Source organism: Vidua chalybeata, chromosome 13, assembly GCF_026979565.1.
Source record: "Vidua chalybeata isolate OUT-0048 chromosome 13, bVidCha1 merged haplotype, whole genome shotgun sequence".
NCBI classification, from domain to species: domain Eukaryota; kingdom Metazoa; phylum Chordata; class Aves; order Passeriformes; family Viduidae; genus Vidua; species Vidua chalybeata.
In genome coordinates, this window is record NC_071542.1 from 3,705,658 (window position 1) to 3,723,148 (window position 17,491).

General features: G+C 48.3%; 1 protein-coding gene, 2 long non-coding RNA genes and 3 other non-coding genes across 6 annotated transcripts in view; 1 reads left to right on the plus strand and 5 right to left on the minus strand.

The window, feature by feature from the left end:
• LOC128794893 (SH2 domain-containing adapter protein F-like) overlaps positions 1–5,505 on the plus strand; it is a 34,558-nt gene extending 29,053 nt beyond the window's left edge. The window contains exon 4 of the mRNA XM_053955177.1: positions 5,233–5,505. Within this exon, the coding sequence (XP_053811152.1) occupies positions 5,233–5,393 (161 nt within the window). The 3' untranslated portion in view covers positions 5,394–5,505. The remainder of the gene's footprint in view (positions 1–5,232) is intronic.
• LOC128794895 (uncharacterized) lies at positions 2,762–4,668 on the minus strand. Its single transcript, XR_008433301.1, has 2 exons — positions 4,513–4,668; positions 2,762–3,054 (listed from the first exon to the last, which is right to left on the minus strand). It is a non-coding gene; the product is annotated as an uncharacterized LOC128794895 (long non-coding RNA).
• Positions 5,506–8,167: 2,662 nt separating the features above from the next.
• Positions 8,168–8,241, minus strand: TRNAI-AAU (transfer RNA isoleucine (anticodon AAU)). The gene has a single exon. It is a non-coding gene; the product is annotated as a tRNA-Ile (tRNA).
• Positions 8,242–8,321: 80 nt separating this feature from the next.
• Positions 8,322–8,393, minus strand: TRNAM-CAU (transfer RNA methionine (anticodon CAU)). Its single transcript has one exon. It is a non-coding gene; the product is annotated as a tRNA-Met (tRNA).
• A 2,783-nt stretch (positions 8,394–11,176) lies between these two features.
• On the minus strand, positions 11,177–14,920 carry LOC128794894 (uncharacterized). The gene is made up of 2 exons (XR_008433300.1): positions 14,743–14,920; positions 11,177–11,507 (listed from the first exon to the last, which is right to left on the minus strand). It is a non-coding gene; the product is annotated as an uncharacterized LOC128794894 (long non-coding RNA).
• Positions 13,341–13,412, minus strand: TRNAG-UCC (transfer RNA glycine (anticodon UCC)). Its single transcript has one exon. It is a non-coding gene; the product is annotated as a tRNA-Gly (tRNA).
• Positions 14,921–17,491: the final 2,571 nt, after the last annotated feature.

Sequence of the window (17,491 nt, forward strand, 5' to 3'; positions counted from 1 at the left end):
GAGCTTTCTCATTCTGGGCACAGTCCAAGTCCATCCTTCAGGAGTTGGGTAAGTGTTAGTAGGGTGTCTGGGGGTGGCCTCTGGGCTGGATCTGTTCTGCAGGACTGTTGGGTTTGCCTTGCCTTGCCTCCTTTCCCTTTAGGAGCTGCTGTAAAGAGGGAGAACGAACCTAAGTGCTGCCTGCTGTTGGCTCTGCAATCTCTTGTTGGAAGATGCTGCTTCCATTTAAGAAGAGGATGGTGCAGCTTCCATGCAGGACCAGGCATTTGCTGGTGGAGTTGTCTCTTCTGCATTGCTGGGACCTTGTTTGTGTGGTTACAGCCCAAGCTCTGCTTGTGACAAGAACAGCAATTGTCCTGTGCAAGCTTCTCAAGCTGCTTTGTGCCTTTCAGCTCAGCCCCTGCACACCCTCCCCTGTCAGGAGGCAGACAAGTGGCTGAAGGAGTCCTGGTCTCACCCAAGCCTGCTCTGTTCCATTTGTATCAGTAATGAGATCCTGGCTTAGGCTTCCCAGCATATCATGGTGCAGGGAGGCTTTAAAAAACAGCTAAAATAAGGCTGATGCAGCAGTTCTGATCAGCACTGTTGGTGGTGGGGGATGCCTGTAGTTATTTCAGCTTTTGTGCTGATGAAGCATTAGGGAGTCTGAAATTAGTAGTTCTGTATGTTCCCAGAGAGCACAGCCATGACGTTCTCTTTGGCTGGTAACTGAATCCATGACAGCTGCCTGCAGATTGCTGTGTGTGGGTATTGGAGCATCCATCTGGCAGCTTAATTTGAGCTACGTTCAAAATGGTCCCTCAGCATTTCATTTGGGAGGGAAAGTGCTGGATTGAAATAGAATTTCCCGAGTGTCCTTTCTCTGTGTGTGATGGGGAGGATTCTGTTAAGGACAGTGGTGTTGATTTCGGCCTAGACTAGACATATGTGTAATTAAGTATCTCATTTTCTCACATACTATCTTTGTGCTTTCTGTTTACATCAGCCAACCCTTAAGTCCCTGCTGGTTCCCCTGCAGTTTTCTACCTCTATACACATGCATATGTCAATGCCCTGCTCTTTTTTTAGGCTGATGAATAGTCTTTGATGCTTCTCTCACTCTTTGCACTCCAACCTCTTTTTTCACATTCCTCACTTCCCCAGAAAGAGTGTCTTCCCATAAAATTACTTCCCGAAGCTTTGCCCCAGTTAATTTCTCTTCTGAATGTGTTGTTAACGTGAGCTTGCTTTTCAAAACGTGTCTCCTTTGTGGGCCTTATCACTTGGTGTGTGGATTTTAGGGCTGCAAGGAACTAATTGGCACAGGAAGAAAGGAGTTGTACATAGCAGGGGTCAGAATGCTTCTGCCCAGGGAAACTCTCACAAATTCCAGTGCCTGTTGGAAAAAACACTGAGCTCATCACCAGCCATGGGCTCTGTCAGAGGTTTACATGGTGAGTTTTTATGGTCTGTGTGGAAAAATATGCTGTGGACAATCACAAGTCCTTTTCTGCCCCTGCATTTTTAACTACTTCATTCCTATGTAAATACTTAGATACAGTCAAAGCCTCAGAATTGTAAGTGTTGCTGTTCAGTTGTTTTGTAACTATTCCTCAGTGTTGGCAACAACTTGTTGCCAACTTTGTCCTTGTGTGTTCTGCTTGCCATCTTTGTGTTTTTTATCCTTCCTTGTTTATCCCTTTTTCTCACTTGTTTCTTTCCCTTTGTGCAGTCTGTCTTTAGCTGTGACCAGCCTTTTGGAGTGGTGACTGTCAGCACTCTTGGGGGCTGCTGGCTGGCCATGCCATCTGCCTTGACTTATCTCAGGGTTCACCTTGATGTGGGATTTGTAGTGAAGACTTCTGTATTAAGGAGATAAGGATAATGCTGACAAGGAGAATTCTGTGTAAAGCTCTAATGTGGCAGAGGGAATCCCCTTGGAGATGCAAAGGATTTATCTTACATTTATTTAATCTGGGGCTTATACATCATACAGTGAATTTTCCTGTGGGTTATACTGGCTATTATGCTTTAATTGTAAATTAAATATCTCCGTGGGGTCTGAGTGGTGGCGATGTGTGCCTTGCACCTGAAAATATTCCCAGACACTTTGTGGTCTGCATGTCTTCCCTGAAAAAAGATCTGTAGAATGACCTATTGGTGGCTTATATAGGACTAATTAAAGGACTAATAGAGTCCTGATCATGGTTTTCTTACTTAGTTGCTCATACTCGGGGTTTTTCCAGCACTCCATCAATACCACTCCAATGAGTAGGATTTCCTACAGTCACTGAGAAGCAGTTAGGTTGCTTTCTGGATCTTAATCTGCAACACTCACTCCCCCCAGCTTTTCCTACCATAAACAATAGAGTTTAAGCCTTTTGAATGAGAGGCCTTGATTCATGTTTTGTGTAATGATGGACACGGTAAATACATGGGACAAGTTCTGTGCACAGAGAATTCCTAATGTGAAGTTGTTGCTGTTCCTCTCCCTTCCCCCCAGCCTCACATTCCAAAATGAAATTTTTTTCTGTATTGTAGGCAACCAACTAGTTTCAATTTATAGACCTCTATTATCTTCAGGTACAGAAATTATCATTATGTCAGTTATTTTTAGAACTGACAAAAAATTTCTCAGCTGTACTGTGCTTTCTTGGATGGCTGAAATTACCTTGGTTAAAAGTTCCTGTACCTTTCCTCTCCCAGGAGATATTAATAAATGTTGAACCTCTTAGAATACAGGTGATGGGTAGTGAAGTTGTCTTTTCTACTTCAGCAGAAACAGCAGACAAACAGCTTTTATTTGTTCTTCCTTATCCCAGGAATAAATTGCAAAAAGTCTAGGCTGGAATGCTGCCAACTTGCTGTGGCTCTAGTTCCAAAAGAGTAGGTGGCCATGGAGGTCTCTCTCCTGTCACACTTTTCCTGCAGGAGGTTTGCAGGATTACCTGAGGCTCTGAGCTTTCCTCTCTGCTAGACATCGAGCTAAATGCTGCATAATTTTTTCAATAGGTCTTTTCAGGCTGATTATCAAGCTTTTTCCCCCCCTCTTTTTTATGCTCTGCAAGGCAAGACCTGACAGAAGAAAAAAGATTTAGAGGAATACTGTAAATGCCAGATTTGTCATGTGATTTTGTTGCACAGTAATCAGATACAAGTTTGAATTATAACTTGGAGTGACAATTCATTCTTTCCCCCCACCCTACCAAAGAAACACTCGAAAAATCAGACTTAATAGAGCTCTCAGAGAAAAGTGAGGGACTCTGCCTGAGTGAATGGCTTTTGTGGGTGCCTAGCATCTGGCTAGTGTCAAACCATGACAGTCACCAAGGAAAATATCAGTGAAATCCCTTTGTTCCTCTGTAGTACTTGAATTACAGAGAGTTTATGGTCATTGAGCTGCTTTTGTGCTTTGTGGTAATTGAATCTGTTATCTCTGATAGGAGATAACATTCCCTAACTGAGGGAAGCACAAACCATGTCTGTCCCTGCACATTTCAGAAGCTGTCCTTGTCTGGTACATGAATCTGCACAGGCTGCTTCCAAAAATATTCTGGGTATTTATGCAGTTTAACTGGCTTGTTTTACTGTGATTTCAAGGCTAGGGGGATGGAGGGCATATGCTTTGAGCCCAGCTTCTCTTCAGTCAAATGACTCTTTCTCCCCAAGTTGTTTTGGCCGGGTTAGAACATCGAGGGTCCAACTTCAGTAGTGCTTGAGTGTGTGTGTGTGCACACAGCTGGAGTTGTAGGTGGGTTCAGGACCTGCCCTCTCAGCAGACAGATGCATGTGAGAAAGGGGAGGATATTGGGGACGTGTCCAGGATTGCTAAAAGCATCATGGTGAATAATGCTTTTATTCCTGCCACTTTTTCTCTCAAATACTCTGAGATCACATCTTACCTTTGTGCAGTGTGTTTGTTTTCATGAGCAGCTCTTGCTTTAGTGAAGCTGCTTAAAGTGCCTGAGCTACAGTACAGCTGGCAAGGCTGGTTGGCTGACCTGGGAGGGTGACTGCTGGCACAAAACTGCCGTGCTTGACAAGAAGAGGGTTTTTCAAGAGCACCTGACTTGGCTGGGATAAGTGAATGGATTTTTGTGCCACCCAAATTTTACAGATTAATAATGGCCACCTGCTCCTACTTAGTTTGTCTAAGTTCTTAGGTTGTCTTTCTGGTGCATCAAGGTGTTAACTGGTAGTATTGATGTGAGTCCTGTTCCCAGACAGCTGCTCCAAGGAGACAGGATGGTCTGGTAAGTAACTGTGGACTGTCCATAGCGCAGATGACCCAAGATAATGTCCATGGAGTGTAGAGCAGCTGTTGATATTATGCAAGTTGCACTGTGAATGGTTGCCAAAATATCATTCTTCATTTCAGTTGCATGTGTGTAACTACAGCCCACTGTATTCCTGTTTTGTTTTCTCATTGCTATTATTCATTTTTATGATGCTTCATGGAGGTTGCCATCTTTAGTAAAATTTGAACATAATGTTCCTTTTATTCTCTTTCCTAAAGTGAGTCCTACTTCTCACCTGAGGGAGTGGCAGGACAAGTCAGTGTTCCTCATCCCTTCCTGACATTTGTGTCAGCAACAGTGAGTCTGTCACTCTCTCCTCTGACAGCACCCTGTTGTCCCTTGCCTCTCTCAGTTTCTTCCTTTGTATCCAATGCTGCTCCCTGCTCCCACTCTGCCTCTTAGAGCCCATCAGTTGTGCCTCCAGGAGGGGAACTCTCACCTCATGAACTCACTAAGAACATCTGGAAGTCATGTGTAGCAGTCAGAGTTCCTGAAAACCCAAAAAAATGATAGGAAGTCCAAATCTGCTCACTGGGCGACAGAAGTGATATGGAGAGAGGTGTGTGTGGCAGCAGTCTCAGACACCAGTGGACACTGGCACATCCTTTCGCTTATCCCAGCTCGAGGTGTTGGAAACTCTCGATGTTCCAGCAGTGCTGTTTGCTATGCTGCTGCTCTGTGGTGCAATGACTGGAACAAAGTGGCTGATTACTTTGTAGATTAAACCTCATGAAAATTAAAAATGCTTCTACTGTAACTTCTTTGGGTTTCTGTGGCACTGATACCTGTTGGGCTGAATTCACCAATTTGCTTTCTGCACTGGATGCTGAAGATGTTTCTGAAATCTAATGGAATATTGCCTCCTGCATGGTTCCTAAGGGAATGCTTGTGGCTAGCTGCTGTGGTGATGCTTGGGTTGGGGTGTGACAACTAATGGATGTATTTGTTTATTCAGGGAGAAATAAAACCAGTTCTGCTGTTGGTGGGTCACAGATTCTGGCCGAAAGAAGCAGCCGGGAAGGATCTGCCCAGAGGATGCCGCGACAGCCAAGCGCGAGCCGCGTGCAGAAGGCAGGAACCTCTGGGAAGAGCAGTGGGGGAGGCAACAGTACCTAAATAAGGCCTTGGAACAGATGGATTTTGATCCTTGACAGTGTATATAAATTGTGCTTGTTAAAGCTGCTTGTGTTGTATGTATTAACCTAAAAACACGATTTGTAATACAGCACCAACAGCTCTGTTGGTTCTTATTTCCAAAACTTCATTTGGCCACACAGACTGCTAGGAAATGCTCCTGCATTTGGCTTGCCCTGTTTCACCATGCACCTGTTTACAGCATTCCAGCACCTATATCTGAAACCAGATTGATCTCTCCCAAACATGGGAAATCCCATGTTCAGTCCTCCCAGTGATGCTGATGTGATTATTCATTTACAAAGCATTACAGCCCCCTTTGCCTCAGGAGCCAGGTCAAACAAGGAGGTTGTGCCAGATAAGGGAGGAAACAGCTCCATCACTTAGGGCAAGACACATAAAAGTACCTAAAACAGGTGAGTGGGTTTCTTGGAGCTCAGGTATTACCACACATGGTTCCAGAGGGTCTCCAGGCAGTAGGGTGGCTCCTAATGGCTCTGGGAGCTCAGGGGCTGTTGATGAATTCCATGTCCCTAATTAGGAGAAAACGCCTCCATTCTATGACAGTTAGATGGTGATTCCTAAACTCAAGATCTACCTGCTTCAATGCTAAAATGAGATTTGCAAGGTCTGGGTTTCTCCTACTCTAATAATTAATGAAGTGCAGCTGCTCCCCTTGGTAAAACTGAGGTGGTGGAGTTCAGAGGCCTGAGGGGAGGTAGCCAGGTACAAGTTATGGTCACAATGCTGGCCATCAGGAGAGCAGATGGCCTCTGTGGGGATCTGCTTGATACAGTCCCAGGGGATCAAGCCCTGAAGTGACGTGGCACCCGAGGAAGAAGGTTGATATTCTAGAATATCAATGCTCAAGAATGGTCCCACCTGAGAACCCAGAGCTGTATCCCATGCTTGAGCTCCAACTCCAGCCCTGACATCCCTTCTTGGAGCCATTTCCCTGGCCCCTGTCACCCCCACCACATGTTCAACCCCTCTCATAACCTCAGCTTTGTTCTCTCCAGGCTCTGCAGAGCTGGAGGTGCTGCTGGGAGCTGCAGTGAGCTGGGGCTTGGCTGGGGTGCAGCACCTTGGGGCAGGGGCTATCTGTGGCACTTCAGCTCAATGTCCTGGGGGCTGTAGGTCCCCTGAGGTTTCCAGGGACACTGGAAGGGACAGGGCAGGATGTGGGGTGTTTTTGAAGGGTGTTAGGGTCAGCCAGGGCTGCAGGGAACCCTCCTACCCCATGAGACAGCATTAGGTTATGTGATTAAAAGCTTATCTCCTGGAATGAAGCAGGGAGAGGTGGAGTAGCCCTGGGAACCTCCACCATGTCAGGGATTCCCTGTCCCAGCTTCTCCCAGGGCTCTTGTTGGGCTCAGAGGTGGCTCCCAGCCAGAGGGTGAATGGGGCCACTCTGCAGGTCACATCTGGTCCCTCACCGGGGGCAAAGGATGGGTCTGGGACACATCCTTCACCGTTTGGATTTTTTGGAGGCGGCCACCCACTCAGGGCCACAGGCCCCTGAACACAAATGCCGGCCCTTTTCCCTGTGAAAGAAAAGTGGCCAGCCCAGGTTCCTGATGTCAGTTTGCAGGGTGTGCTTGGGACTGTCAGGGCAGCACAGGTTTGAGGTGGTGGCAGGTTGGGTCTGGGACACAGCCTTCGTTGTTCGGAATTTCAGGATACGAGGAAAGAGCATTTTCAGATTGTGACTTATGGGACATTCAGGGGAGGAATGAAAAGTGGGGAAAAGGAAGGACCAAGGTGGTTTTGGAGAGCCATAAATGTGGGAAAATAGAGGGATAAGGGTATGATGGCCTGGGTGTCATCTAATGCCCGTCTACCAGTCTGGGATTACAGACACAGTCTGTGCCTCCTGGGGTTACACACTGAGCCTCACTGGTGGCTGAAAGTGGGGGACATGAACATTTGTCACTCTTAGGGTGCTTCATCAGGTGCATGGGCAGGACACTGACTGATACACTTCCTGTGCAAACCTGGTTTCTCACAGTTATTCACCATTTAAAAGGGCAATGTTGACTGTAGCATTGCCAAGGAGGCTTATAAAATCCACAGATAATTTTATGAGATTTGTCTTATAAAGCAGTTAAAGCAGATAAGCAAATCAAACTAATTTAAGCTCTGTCAATATTTGCACAGAGATGTGTGATGTCAAGTGGAATTTATACTACCTGAGTGACTTCAGAGTTCTCAAGATTTTAGGAGGGTAACACAGAATGTGCAAACATTCACCCAATAAACTTGGGGCTCTCAATCTCACAGAGTGACCTTAGGCAGCATCCTGACGCAAAGGGGGGGATCCCAACAGTCCTTCTGTCATGACAACTGACTGCACTTCCCACCAAAGCTCCATCTGTACCCCAGCTGATTCTTATCTGTCCTCAGCTGGCCACAATAAACCTTGCTGGCTGAGGTCTGACCTTCAGCCTCTCCACAGCACCAGCAGGTGCAATGGATAGTGCTGCACACCTGAATCCAGCCATGGCACAGCTGAGGTAAGTCCCAGGTCTGGAGGGCTGCTGGAGACAGTGCACCTGCCACGAGCACCACTGAAGTTTATCCTTAACTGGAATGAACATCTGCAAAAGGAGGAGTAGGGAAAACACGGGGAGAACCTAGAAGCTCTCCCAGTGAACCATCTGCCAGGGCTGAGCAGCACAGGGAGGATCCCTGTTTTCCTACAGACTATTTCCCTGAACCATCATTGCCAAAAAAGGCAGGACCGGAAAACGCTAAGATGGCCCGTACGGGGATCGAACCCGCGACCTTGGCGTTATTAGCACCACGCTCTAACCAACTGAGCTAACCGGCCTCACCGCTGAGCTTTTGGCGCTGCCACCTGGTGGTCTGGTGACGGCTCCGCCGCCCGAGAAAAGGGACTAAAAATAGTGTTAGCAGAGGATGGTTTCGATCCATCGACCTCTGGGTTATGGGCCCAGCACGCTTCCGCTGCGCCACTCTGCTGCCTATTATGTAGTGTCTCCACAAGCACATATTATAATTTATAATTCCACCCCGTCCTACAACCCCGGCAGCATTGATAACCTGTGCAGGGTGACAGGAACACCCCATTAGTCCCAAAACGGGGGACAACGAATGAACGCAGTGTGATGCCCCACTTGCTGTTATAGCTTTGACCTCCTCCCAGGAACCACAGGCTAAGTCCCCGCTGCGCTGCTGAAAGCAGAACAGAGACAAAGCCCATCTGGTATCTTCTGCTTTTTGCCTTGCCTGGTAGGAACCACCATTCACCTGTGGTATACAACCACCTGTCCATCAGATTTTAGGAAAACAGGCAAGCATCTTATTGGGAACATATAGGAAGCCAGGTGGGTGGATTTTTGCACAAGTTTCTCACAAATTTGGGAGCATGATTTCCCAAATTGCTGTCAGTGGGAGATATAATTTGGAAAAAAAAACTAGATGAGAACATAAAGCCTGGGACTGGGTCTACTCAGCACATCACACACCTTGTGTCTGCCTTGGACAGCACTGCTGTGTTCACAGCTGCCCTGTGGCAGCAGGACTCTGGCATAAAAAGAGGATGTGTTTTCAGCACTGCAATGTGACTCATTTTGAGGAGAAGCTGAGGATTTCACTCACGTGCTTACCCAGCACGGTGCATGTTTTGCCCTGAGGGGTTGCTGGCTGTGACTTCATCCCCCTTCAGTCCCACAGCCTCTTTCTAACAGGCACAAGGAAGTGGAGTGGACCCCTGGGAGGTTGGTGTTTTGCTACATCGGTGTTACGCAGCCTTTTTGGCTAAACGTTTTCCTTTTCTTGGTCCTGGACTGACCATCTCCCAAAGGCTGTTGACCCTATTGGGATGTTCCTGCGTTGTACCATCAGTATCTTGCCCACCTCATGGTACTGAGGTGTGTACCATGGCCATGCTCAAAGAAAGGGACCTCTCACCTCTGAGACACTTTTGGGTCCAAGAACTGGGCCACTGCAGATGCTAATGAAGGTGGAGAAGCCACCTTCATTTTCTTGGTTTGAAATACAGGTATCTGTCAAGGAAGGTGGGAACCTTCCTTGAAATGGAAAAAAATACGATCCTCTTCCCTCCCAATTATTATAACTTTGAAATTAAGGGGCTTTCAGGCAGAGATATGGGGAAAGGATTAACAGTTCTTCACTAGTATGTGTGTGTGTAAGAAGGCGAACAAACCCCAGCTCTGGCACTGGCACCAAACCGAGCACAATCCCAGTCCAGCCTCTCCTGGCTGCGGCGCTTTCCCCTTGCTGCAGTTCCGGGCACGGCCGCCAGGGGCGCTGCTGGCTCCGGGCAGGCCAGGGCGGGTGCTGTGATTCCCCCGCGCCTGCAGGGGGCGCTGTGGCGCGGGCCCAGCCGCCGCTCCCTCACGTGCTGATGGCGGGCGGGCCCGACAGATGTTCAGGGCCGCAGCAGGAACCTCGGAGCGGCAGCTGGGACAAGCAGATCCCAGAGTCGTGAATGAAATCTATCAGAAACTCCGCAGCTGTAGCAGGAGCCGCAGGGCAGGGAGGAGAGGTGTGTGAATTCTCTCATTTGTATAAATTCTCTCATTCCTGTGGATATAAATGTCTGCTGGCCTGGCCGGCTGCCAGACTCTCACCCAGCTCTCTCTCACTCCAGCTCCTCAGGAGGACAGGGGGAGAAAATGAGATGAAAAATCTCAAGGGTTAACATAAAGACAGGGAGGTCATTGACTGATTACCGTGTGGGCAAACTAGAGCGATTTGGGGAAAAATTAACTTACTTCCTTGCCAATCAAAATAGATTGGATGGTAAAAAACAAAACCGAAACTACATCACCTTCCCCCTACCTTCCCTTTTTTCATGGGTTCCATTTCATGGTATTTTTGTTGATGATCTGGACAAGGGGGTTGAGTGCACCTTCAGTAAATTTGCAGGAAATTGGAAGGAGTGTGGATCTGGTGGGGGGCAGGAAGACTCTGCAGAGGGATCTGGACAGAGTGGATTGATGGGCCAAGGCAAATAGTTTGAGGCTCAACAAGGTGAATTGCTGGGTCCTGTGCTTATGTCACAAGTCCCTGGAACAATCCAGGCTGGGGCAGTGGCTGGAAAGAGCCTGGAGGGGAAGGACTTGGGGATGCTGGCTGACAACGGATGAACATGAACCCAGGTGTGTCCAGGCAGGCAAGAAGACCAATGGTCCCTGGTTTGTACCAGCCATAGTGTGTCCAGGAGGACCAGGACAGTGAGTGGCCCTGTGCACTGGGCACTGGTGAGGCCACACCTCCAATCCTGGGGTCAGTTTTTGGCCCTTCATGACAAGAGAGACATTGAGGAGCTGGGACGTGTCCAGGGAAGGGAACGAAGCTGTGGAAGGGTCTGGAACCCCAGGAACAACCAAGGGAGGCTCAGCCTGGAGAAAAGGAGGCTTCAGGGGGGACCTTCTTGCTCTCCACAGTTCCCTGATGTGATATTGTATCCAGGTGGGGGTCAGGCTCTGCTCCCAATCATCAAGCAACAGGAGAAGAGCAACTGGCCTCAAGTTGCTCTTCTTCAAGCCTCCTGCCAGGGGAGGTTTAGATTGGACATTAGCAGAAAGTTCCTCACTAAAAGGGTTGTCATGCACTGGCACAGGCTACACAGGGCAGTCAGCATCCTTGGAGGGATTTAAAAGATGTGTGGATCTGACACTTGGGGTATGACTTACTGGTGATCTTGGCAGTGCTGGATGGACTTGAAGATGTTAAAGGTTCTTTGGAATCTAAAGGATTCTATGATTCTTTCCTGAAACATTTCTCTCCTCCCTTTAATGCCCAGTTGGGGGTTGTGGTCAGTTCATAACAGTTTGCCTTTGCTGTTTATTCCTCCTCCCATTTTTCTCCTGCTCCAGTGTACATCCTCTCGGGGCAGTAGTCCTTCAAGATAAATCTGGTCCAGTGTGGGCTGTCTCCAGGCCTCCAGTTCTTTTGGGGAATGGTCCACTTTCAGGATTCAGGCAGGCAGAAGTGTATCTGACAGGTCAGGGGCTGCAGCTATGTGGTTGGACATACACGTGCTCGACCCATACAGCCTGTCATGCTGCTGGGCCTGGCAAGCTTCCACCCTCATAGATACACCAGCTATGTGAGCATAATGCTAAAATTAGTTCTGCCTTGCTCTAGTTCTGCATTTCTATAAGTACAACTGGTTGTTCTAGTTTTTGCTCTTTTGTCAAAATAAAACAAAGAACACCTGTAGTTCCTTTTCACATTGAGATGATTTTGGTTTGTTTTTTTTTTTTTTTTTTTTTGCAATAGCTGTGAGCCTTTGCTCCATCATCCTTCCCTGAGCCTCCAGGGCTCCTGGCCTCTGCTTGTCTCTTCGGAGGATTCTTGCAGTGCATGGGGCGTGTGCACAGCTGGGTATGGGTGGAAGTGTTTTGATTGGTCACAGAGGTATATTCCCTAAAGCATCTGGCTAGCAGTTTACAGGACAAAAGTGCATAAGCTAATTAAGAATTCTTATTTTTCAAATCTTCATGCTCAATCTGAGCATGCAGAAATGCACTTATGATAGCCAAAGCTGAAATGGAATTGCATCTGGTCAGGGATGTCAAAGACAACAAGGGGGCTTTCTGTAAGTACCCACGTGACAAAAGGCACACACAGCTCATTGGTGAATGAGCTGGAGGACTTGATGGTGCAGGAAATGGAAAAGGTTGATACACTGAATGACTCCTTTGCCTTGGTCTTCACTAGCAAACCAAGCTTCAGGAATCCCAGGCCCGAGAGATCAGAGGGACTCTGGGGTAAGGATGGTGCATCCTTGGTGAAAGGAGATCATTTTCTTGGTGAAAGAAGATCAGACCAGGGAATAACAAACATACATAACTTATAGAATCGAAGAATTAGAGAAGCATGGAATGGTTTGGGTTGGAAGGGACCTTAAAGATTATCTAGTTCCAATCCCCCTGTCCATGAACCTGCCCATGAACCCATGTGTACTGACAGCACAGGCTGATGTCATTGTCAGGCCATTTTCAATATTTTGAATGATCATGGTGACTGAGAGAAATGCCTGAGGACTAAAACAAGGCAAAAGACTCCTGTCTTTGAAAAGCGTAAGAGGCCCCAGAGAACTACAGGCTGGTCAGCCTCACCTTGGTCTCTAGGAAAGTGAGGGTGTATCTAAGTTGCAAGAACAGCAGCCCTACATATGGGTTGGTTACATGAGGTGTCTGAGACATGCAGTCATGACTGTTTACCAGGTCACTCCAAATGGTACCACATGTACCACATGTACCACAGTTTGTATTCAAGAAAGAGTCCTACATATGTAATGACTGTGTGTTATGAACACAGGCATTGTATGTACCAGCATCCCCTCTGAAGGGGAATGACAAACCATTTGATCAGCTGGCACTGCAGAGGTGGAAAAGGTGGAGGATGGAGAGCAATTTCACCCTAATGTTACACCGAGACATTTTATAAAGAACAGGCCTCCTCCCACTCTAGCCCCAAGTTGCATAACTGGCCTCATGAAGTGTGTTCATGCCTTGGTCCCCACCTGAGCATTGTCAGTCTTCATCATTACTGTGCCACAGCAGCATGCATCTCTTGCCAGGTGCAACCAGCTGCAGCAGCAACCCTGAAAATCCCTCTCATCTGGCTCCTATACCAACAGTGAGGAGCCCAGCCCCGAGCCACCTCAGCAGGAAAAATGCACTGGTGAAAGCAATGTCCTCCAGGGCCCCAAGAGCTGATGCTGTATGAACATTTATCATCACCCTCATCTGAATCCCTGGAAAGGGTACTGGGAAGAACCAGGCACGAGAAGAAACCTGCCCATCAAAACAGGGTGCGTCACGGTGGGGAGTAGAGGGCTGGCGCTGTGGTTTGTCATCCAGGGTTGCAGACACAGCTCGTGGCCTCTGTGCTGCCATTCGGGAGCAGGTGAGACAACAAAATTCACCTTGCATTGGCCAGGAATCGAACCCGGGTCAACTGCTTGGAAGGCAGCTATGCTCACCACTATACCACCAATGCACCTGTATCAGGTTAGGGTGCCTGCTCCTGCACTTCACATTCCATCTAGCTCCAGGCACAGGCTGGTTCTTTCTATGTGCACTCCTATAAACTGCCGCAGAGTATGGGTGTTTCTGTGGGTAAGATATCGGCTGGGAAACTCAAGCTGGCCTAGACACCGACTACAGAAGATCAGCACCAGGGAGTGTCCAGGCTTGGAGCAGGACCCTGGACAGATCAGGACAGACCTATGGTGTGTGTCCAGGAGAGATGGATCTGGGTGTCCAGCACCAATCTCCAGTCCTGAGCAGCCAGAGAAGAAAAGCATCAGACAGTCCCCCTTGTTTGTGTGAGTACTGGTGGTGCTTTGGGGGACGCTGGTAACAGCATCACTCCACACACACACTGTGCCAGTGTAGGTGCATTTGTGAGGCCATGCCTGTGGTGCAGTAAGCACAGTCAACTGCTCACCCAATTGCTCACTCCTGCTCCATCTTCCATGAATGAGAAGGATAGAAAATAAGATGAGAATTCTTCCAGGACAAAATAAACACTGGAACATGGCTTTGCAAATACTATTGTTGGCAAAGCAGACACAACTTGGGGAAATTAATGTTCACATAATGAGTAACAAGAAAAACCCAAACAAACATTAAACATAACCTTTCCTTGGTCTTATCCAGGATCAGCTTGTCTGCTTCACTCAACATTCTTGTAACCAAAGCAGCATGGCATTATGAATTTTCTCTCTGCTCTTCCTGACCCTTCTTTCCTCCACTCTCTGTCTGGCATTGTCTACCCTCTCTGCATTATGTTTTCATGGAGGCCACAAACTGCTGATAGCTCAGAAGTCTGACATGGAGATGGAACCATCTGTGTGCAGCACACTGCAGCCCACAGAGCAGCACCTCTTCCCACAGAGAGCACCCTGCAGCATTCCGTATCACCTCCAGTCCTAACACCCAGCCACCACTAGCCAATACAATGTCCCGTGGGAATACCTGCTTGGCCCTGATCCTGGATCTCCCTATAAATGGTCACAGCAGCAAACAGATTAGGAGAAAGAATGGTTCCAGGTCTTTGAGTCACACACACGCTGGGAAACTGAGGACTGAGCTGCCTGCAGGGAACTGAGGAAGACCTGTGTGCCCATGATGCACAGGGCCTTGTGGGGGAAGCTGTGCCTGCTGCTCCACAGCATCCCGTGGGCCATGCCAGGTAGCAGGGGAAGAGGGTAGAGGATGCCATCCTGAAGCAGAACCATTCCCAAAGGAAGCCATGAGCCTGTGGCAGGCCAGTACTGGAGCAGGATCCTGGCAGGACCTGTGGAAGTCTGGAGAGAGGAGCTCACCTGGAGCAGGTTCCTGCTAGGATTAATGATCATGTGGACTCCCATCAGGGTCTCCCTGGTCCCAAAAGGCCCCACAGTGTCACTAGGGCCCTGGGTTCCACCAGGTTCCATAGAGTCACAGTGCTCTTCAGGCTTCTGTCAGGTTCCGTAGCTTTCCCATGGTCTCCAGGGTTCCCTGAGTTTCCATGGTATCACAGTGCCTGAGTTCTGTGAAGTTCCACAGCATCACAAGGGTCTCCTGGGTCCCACAGGGTCACAACACACCGTGGGTTCTGTGCAGCCCTGCTGTGTCACAATGGCCCCTCACTTCCACAAGCCCTCAGTGTCCCAGTGGCCCCTTGGCTGCAGGAGCAGGTGGCTGGGAGCTCCTGCCCCCCCTCCCCGGCAGCTGGAGGAGAAGCAGCAGGGACAGCGTGCAAACAGTGCCATGGCCCCTTCTGTGCCCATGCCTGACCTCGTCCCTGCCACAGCCGTGGTGTGTAACACCTGTTCCAAGTGCTTAGGTGTGCACTTGGCATCATGGCTGCTCCTGGGGTGACTCCCTGGGGAAGGAGGCCAGCAGGGATTCATTACCCACATGCTGCAGCTCCCTGTGCCAGGTGACACTGAGCCCCACTGCCAAGCCAGCCCTCTCTGGGAGAGAGCCAGGGCCATGCCACCCCCCAAGCTCTCTGCAAAGCCCAGCTTTGGCAGTTTCAATGCCCAAAGCCCAGTGCTAGACAGTTTGCCCCTCACATTTGTGTCTAGAACTGACCCAGAAATGTCTGATTTGTACATGTGAGAAGGAAGGTGCATAGTCCCAGCACGCTGTGTGCACTTTAGAGGCTGCTAGGAAAAGAGGGTAGTTTAGTAAAGCCTTTAGTCCTGACACTTCCTTCTCTGGCAGATACAGATACTTCAATTAGGCAACAATGAAGGTGTTTGAAAGTGATTGTGTTGTGAAAATCAGGTTTCACAGGGAAGAGGGAAGGTCAGCAAATGCTTTGTCTCCTGGCACATTTCTCAGTCTGAACTGGAGCTGGAAATGCTTCACTTTAGCAATGGACGCTGACACCTTGAAAGAATGTGATGATGCTATATAAGGCAAGTGCAAATCACTAGTGTGTTTTATTTAACTTAGAGATTGCAAAGGGAAGATGAAGGCTAGCACTGGCTTTTTGTTGTCGGATGTTCCCTTTGGGAATACCTGCTAGACTTTTGGAAGGGGTTTGCGATGTGCGAGAGTGAGAGGATAAGATGGCACATGGAACTTCAGGGAAAGCACACATCTCTACGGAGCTGGATGTAGTTCAGTGGGTGTGAGTTACATGTTCAGCAGCTGATCACACAAGAAAATATTCTAAAATAAAGGTGCTGTGCTGGAATTGCCTTTTCTTTTGCAACCTATAAGCTGCGCACAGCTAACAATTAAATGATTCCTCTTCTTTCACCGGTACATGCAACATGACATTCTGTCAGTCACCAAGAGCCAGGATCCACAGCAGAGCTCTTCCACAAACTGCTCCCATACAAATGGAGCTGGGCCAGAAAAGCGCTTGGATTTTTCCTGGGCACTGTCAGTGCTCATGAAAACAACCACACGATGGTGGTGTCAACTCGCAAAAGAAGGAAATGCACTGAGCCCAGCTCGAAACCACCCTGAGTACAGAGTAAGTGGCAAAAGTCTCTGGCTCTCAAATCATCCACTCAGGACCAAAAGGTTTCGCTGATCTTCCACTTCAAAGTGCAAACCCTTCTCTGCACCACATTTAAAAGACAACAGGAACTCCTTTGCCCTAACAAATCTTTTCACTCTCACAGAGTCTGGCCACAAGCTTGAAAACATCTCTCAAAACCAGAGCTCACAAAGAAGTCAGCTGAGAAAGCTCTTGCTGCCTACAACTTCAACTGCACCCATCAAACTACCAGCATACATCCTGCTATCGGCACTCTCTTTCTCAGGTCTAGGTACCTTAAGCCTTCTGTCTCACAGAGTCAGGATCCAAATGGATCAGCACCAGGGAATGCTCACACACTAAAACTACCAGGACAAAATGCTCAGCAATTTGGCGTTTCCATTCGCACTTGACAGCTCAGCAGCTCTAATCCAGAGAGCTGCCTATTGGGAAAAGCCTTTATACTCAGTAAGAGTACCCAATGTGTGCATCCAAACTTGCTTTCTTTCCCAAAGAGAGGAACTATAAACCCAACTCAAAAGAAATAGCATTCCCCTCCCCCAAAATACAAAACATCTGGGGACTGACCCCATACAAAAGGTGACAGAACACCATCACTGGGCATTACTTGCCCAGGGCACTAGACCAGATGCACACCAAGCCTCAGGGTAGCTGCTTACCTTGTTTGAAAGATGTGCGCTACGAGAATTTCAAGGCCACCTCTGACATGTGGATACCACATGCCAAATTGAATCTATCAGGAGACCACCTTCCAAAGTTGAAGACCAACTCCATCACTGTACAAACTGAGGCAAGTGCTTCCACACCAAATATGCCAGGAGAAGAAAGTGGTTCCTCCCTTGACCTCCACTAGGCAGCTTCTTATCTGCACCTCCAACAGTGGGGCTATATGTTTTTCCTTGCAATGAAAAAACACGGCCATTCTCCTTCAGGAACTAACAAAGGAAATGTTGCATACCACTTCCAGTAATGCAAGGTCCAACATTTGCTCCTACACTGAAGGGGCCAGTGCACAGTTAAAGCCAGGAAGGGGTCCTAGAAAAAGGGATGACAACCCTGAGATATCTCCAAAG